The 5,167-nt window shown below is 31.0% G+C and overlaps 1 protein-coding gene across 1 annotated transcript in view; it reads left to right on the top strand.

Annotated features, from left to right (window-relative positions):
- Positions 1-1,462: 1,462 nt before the first annotated feature.
- LOC118751837 overlaps positions 1,463-5,167 on the top strand; it is a gene marked incomplete at its 5' end in the record, with an annotated part of 8,470 nt that continues 4,765 nt past the window's right edge. The window contains one exon of the mRNA XM_036486662.1: positions 1,463-1,663. Within this exon, the coding sequence (XP_036342555.1) occupies positions 1,463-1,663 (201 nt within the window). The remainder of the gene's footprint in view (positions 1,664-5,167) is intronic.

Genomic DNA, 5,167 nt, shown 5'->3' with positions numbered 1-5,167 from the left:
CTTGTGCACAAGTGCGCTCGGGTATAAAAATAATTAATATTTTTCGATCAAAGTAATGATTATTTTACGATTCTTATTTTTTCACTGAAAGTTAATTATTATTGAGTTTTGTTTTTTTCACAGAAGAATAATGATCATTCAAAAAACTTAATAGCTATACCAGCGCGATTTCCGATGTATCCTTTTCAGAGGTAGGGACACCCTAATAAAAGGAATAAGCCCCAAAAGTTTTAAGGTCAAAATTTTGGTAGGCTGCGTCTGTATGGCCTTTCCAATTGTTTAAATAATCAAATCAATAATAATTTATATTTTTAAGCGAAACAAAATCATAAAGTAATGATAAATTGCTGATTGAAATAATTTACTCATAATGATTACCGAAAACCCGTTTGGGAAAAAGTGCAAAAATCTCACAGCCTAATGCCAATGTGAGGCAACCGCAATAAATCAATCTAGCCTACTCCAAAAAAATTTGATGTCAATTAACAAAATCAAACATATAAAAATCACAAAAATCAACACAAAAAACCTAGAAAAATTTTAAAAGTCCGTCAAAAAAATCACACGGGAAATGTCAAACGCCTGCAATCGCTATAAATTACTGTTAGTAGAAATGAGCGCAAAAGTAGCAAAAAAACCACAAACGGAATTGGAAAATTAAACTCATAAAATAGCGGATGCTCAAGCTAAAGCTGCAGGCGGCATTTATTTTAAACTCAGCATTGAAAAACGTTACTGCTGAGTAGAATAAAAACTAAGCGATTCAATAAAACAGCACTAAAAATTATATATTTACATTGATTTTTTGCATTGCTTTGACTTCAATTAGATTATCGATTTTGCAATAGTTGCGAAAAACCGCGCAACTTATGGTCGTTAAATCGGAGCAAATTTGCAGAGCTCAGGTTACTTGATTTCCAATGCTTATCAGTTATGCATACATATGTATGTATGCAGGAGTATATTGCTTAATAAATACTCAATAACTGTTGCATACTATACATACAGGCTATGTATGTACATATATTCACATAACTACGTACATATCAATTTAAGCTGTCATTTTACATATCCACCTTTGGCCACACAAACATACTTACATACTTAGGGGATTCACAAGATGTGTTAACCGTCGTAAAATCTTAAGCTTAACACTTGTTTATGTAAAATAGCGGTTAAAATGGTTGGGGGGTTGGCTAATTATATATTCTTTATCAGTTTAAAAGAATTTCGGTTTAGTTAGAAATCCCCTAAAACCATTTTAATTAAAAAAGATGTTAACCTTAAGATTTTACTACGGTTAACACGTCTTGTGAATCCCCTAACTGTATGAGCGTAACATATGTATCATGCATATGTACATGCATATTTATCTGTATTAGATTTCATAACAATTTTATTATTAAATATATTTTGTTTCACATTTTATTATTGTCATCTTTCTTATCGTCTCTTTTTGCAGCCATTACAACATACGAAATACCACCCGGCCACAGCAACTATGGCCCCCCCTCAAAGCCGCCAACCTATAGCTCAGCAACGCATCAATACTTGCCACCAGCGACGGGCGGTTACAGCGGCGGTGGCGCACCGTTTAGCAGCGGACATGCGGCATTCGAAGCGCCCGCTAGCAATTATCTGCCCACTGGCTATGCCAATGAAGGTTCGTAGTTGCAAAGAAAACAAGCAAAAAAAAATAAAAATAAATATAAAAAAAATGAAAAGCTAAGGAAATAAGATTTGCATGAGCTGTTGCATATCGTCAAGTTTGCTCTTCGTGTTGCCCCACTTGCGGAGCGCTTGCTGGTTAATGTTGCACTCTCGGCAAATCTTGTAGTCAAAGCTCCAGTTTACACATATACAGCCCGCGACAAAATGATGGCACCTCAACATTTTGACTAGTTGTGCACATTTTTTTTATTTGCAAAATCGTGTCCCTGTTAGTTTTTGTTAAATATTTACAAGTTTTTTAAAGTTCACATTTTTTTTGTTACCTTTTTATAAATACGTAAAATACATACACATCACACTAAAAATTTTCATACAGAGGTTTGGAAAATTAAAATAAATTTCATCAAAATTTTGTCTAAATTTTTAGAAAATTTTTGGGTATGTAGTTTTATAGGCTGTTAAATATAGTACAAGTTTTAAGCAGCTAAAAATATATGTATACATATCTATTTTTTTTTTGCCTAGTACTAAAATTTAATAGCCTGTAAACGTGCATATCCAAAAACTTTCTAACAATTCAAAATAAAAAGTTCAAAATTTAAAATAATATTTGTTGAAAGCTGTGTATAAAAGCGTAAAGATTGATTTATACCGTTTTGTTTAAAACATGCCCCATATTTTTATAAAAAAAAATAACAAAAAAATAAATTTTACTTTAAAAACCTTGCAAATATTTGACATGGGTATGTAAGTAGTTTTATAACCCTCTAAATTTTAATATGATAATGTGCAGATGTGAAGTTTCTGAAAAATCCCGTTAGCTTTTGATACTTTTTTTTTTTACTTTCGTTGTTGCCAATTTACTTATATGGAAACAAATGTGTAATCATTAGCAAAAAAAAATATCAAAATTCAACGGAACTTTTCACTTCAAACTTACACTTTTTTATATTAAAATGTAGTAATCGAAAAATTGTTCAACGAATTCAAATAAAAACCTTGGAATTTTTATTAAATCGTATGGAATTTTTTCTAATTTCTGTACAAAACGTGAAATTCGGATTTATGTGGTTTTTGTTAGATAATGAGCTATGATTTTATTTAAAAAGAAACATAATAATAATTAGCATTAAAAACTTTTCAAAGAAAAATTGTCAAAACTGGTCCGAATTTTGAGGTGCTATCATTTTGTCGCGGACTATATGTGCACGCTTATGTGTATGTGTGCCTATAAAAACTGCTTGCATATCTCCTTTGATTTGTTGTTGGTGTCGGGTATTGTGAACAGTATGGGTTTTCCATTATAGCGGAAATTTGTATAATCAAGTATCGAATTAATAGTTTGCTTATTACTTTATTTTATTAATATGTATAAAAATTTTTATGTTTTCACGCTTCAACTACTATAATGCACTCGTAAAAGATGCAAATAAAAATATATAGGTGTACATATATACATACATATGTATGTAGGTTAGGCTGGGCCGATTTTGTATGGGGGAAAATAAAAGGCATTTGACGGTATTGTAATAGTAATATTATGTTGTCTTAGGTCTAAACCAATTGTTATTGCCCACGAAAGATTAATTTAAAAAAAAATGAAATTTTGGCTCGTAGCCTCTATGAAATGCGTTAATTGTTATAAACAGGACAATATATCAAATTAAAGGTTATTAAATTTAGTATCCCAAGTTCATATATAATTTCTCACAAGACTAAACATTTTTAAAATATTAATGGTGATTTCGTCTCTTCCAAAATATGTGGCCCAAAAATGTGTTCGATGTTACACTCAACCCTGCAAAAAGGCATGTCTTCGCCTCTTTGTCCTTGTCTAGCTCACGCATTTCATAATATTGTCGTTTAAAACAACCATCTAATTTTCAGGGCAACCATCTCCCCTGACAGAGATTAACAGGGCAGTAAATGTGTCATCTTTGCTTTACAAGAGTTGAACATTTTAAGAAACGGACACAAAATTTTCTCACCCTTTGCCTTTAATTTAAAATTGAACACGAAAAGAAAAAAGGCAATCGAAAAGCAACATTTTTTGGTAGAAACGAAATCACCATAAGATAAAACTTACAAAAACGATAATTTTCCCTTATGAATTTTCAATTCTTTATTACCTCAGCAACCAAGTGAAAAATGTAAAAAGTGAGACGAGATTTATTCCAAATGCTCTTATGTTTTCGGACGTTTATATAAAATTAAAAGGACTATGGACTTGGTCACGCCGATTTGGTCAGTTTTCAAAATTGTGGTGAATGAAATCAAAAACGTATTGTCGAAGATTAGGAATCGTTTGATAAGACAATAGTAGTTTCAAGCACATAAGTACATACATTATCGAAATACATTTAGGGTGAGAAACGCCCGTTTTAAGTCCGTTTATGCAATCTTGAAAATTGGAGCGGAATGGTTTCATTAATCACCGAAGATGCGCATTTTTGCGTTTTCTAAATTTGCCGTTATATGAAAGTAGGGGGTGCAATAAGTGTTTAGATATAAATATTTTAGTTAATTCCATTATGTGAAAAAGTGGCTGTAGGTAAATGCAATAGTCTTTAATTTATCCCGGGAAATCCTTTTGAGGACTCTCCAATGGGACGATGTTGCTTTGCATTCAGCATGAACGAAAAAAGTCACTCCCTGGCACACTTTTCTGTAATCTGGTTCTTTTATTTACGAGCTATTTACACAATTAAAGAAAAGTTTTTGTAGAATAAATTACCAAATTGAAGGCGAGACTAACTGCTATTAATTTATGATAATAATATGATGAAAATCGTTCATATTATAAAAAAATATTTACAAAACGAAAAAATGTTTAACAAAAATTTCTGTCAACTTCCTATATCTGCAATTTCTGTATTGTATTGTATGCATAAACTTAAGTAAACTAATTAGTTTTTCTAAAAATTGTGCCTGTTTTAACAAAAAAGTAAATTTTCGACCCGCCCTAATGTAGGTATAGAAAAAACATTTAGTGGTTGGCGTAATTGGTGCGAAATGCATGCATACAAAATATCCGATTTTGCATATGCCCATATTTTATGTATTTTTATTAATAATTTTTAAGTATTGGTTAGTAGTAGTTGTGAGTTTTTATACTCGTTTGTCATATCGAGTTTACAAATTGTTAACAATTTTGCATAGCTTGTATGCCATGTGTGGACGCTGTTATTAACATAAGCATGTAGATATACATACATACATTTTTATACATATGCATACATGCACATGAATATTGTTACATATGTAGATGCAAATTTGGTTGAAATTGAAAAATTGAAACTCTTATTTAATCTGGCACTTCCGCGTGGAAGGAAGTGATTTTCGGCAACGTTGATTTTTATTCAACGACCGGTCAACGCATTCAATTAAATATTTAGTTGTGCAGTGGCAGTAAATTAAATTGATTTTTCTTTACTATTTTTTTTTTTTTAGTGAAGCAATTAAATTTATATAAATTTGATTTTTTACTTTTTAGTTA

The sequence above is a fragment of the Rhagoletis pomonella genome, unplaced genomic scaffold (genome assembly GCF_013731165.1).
Source record: "Rhagoletis pomonella isolate Grant_MI unplaced genomic scaffold, Rhpom_1.0 Rhpom_scaffold_01033, whole genome shotgun sequence".
NCBI classification, from domain to species: domain Eukaryota; kingdom Metazoa; phylum Arthropoda; class Insecta; order Diptera; family Tephritidae; genus Rhagoletis; species Rhagoletis pomonella.
Note: the sequence above shows the minus strand (reverse complement) of the source record. Positions and strands in the feature narration are given on the sequence as shown.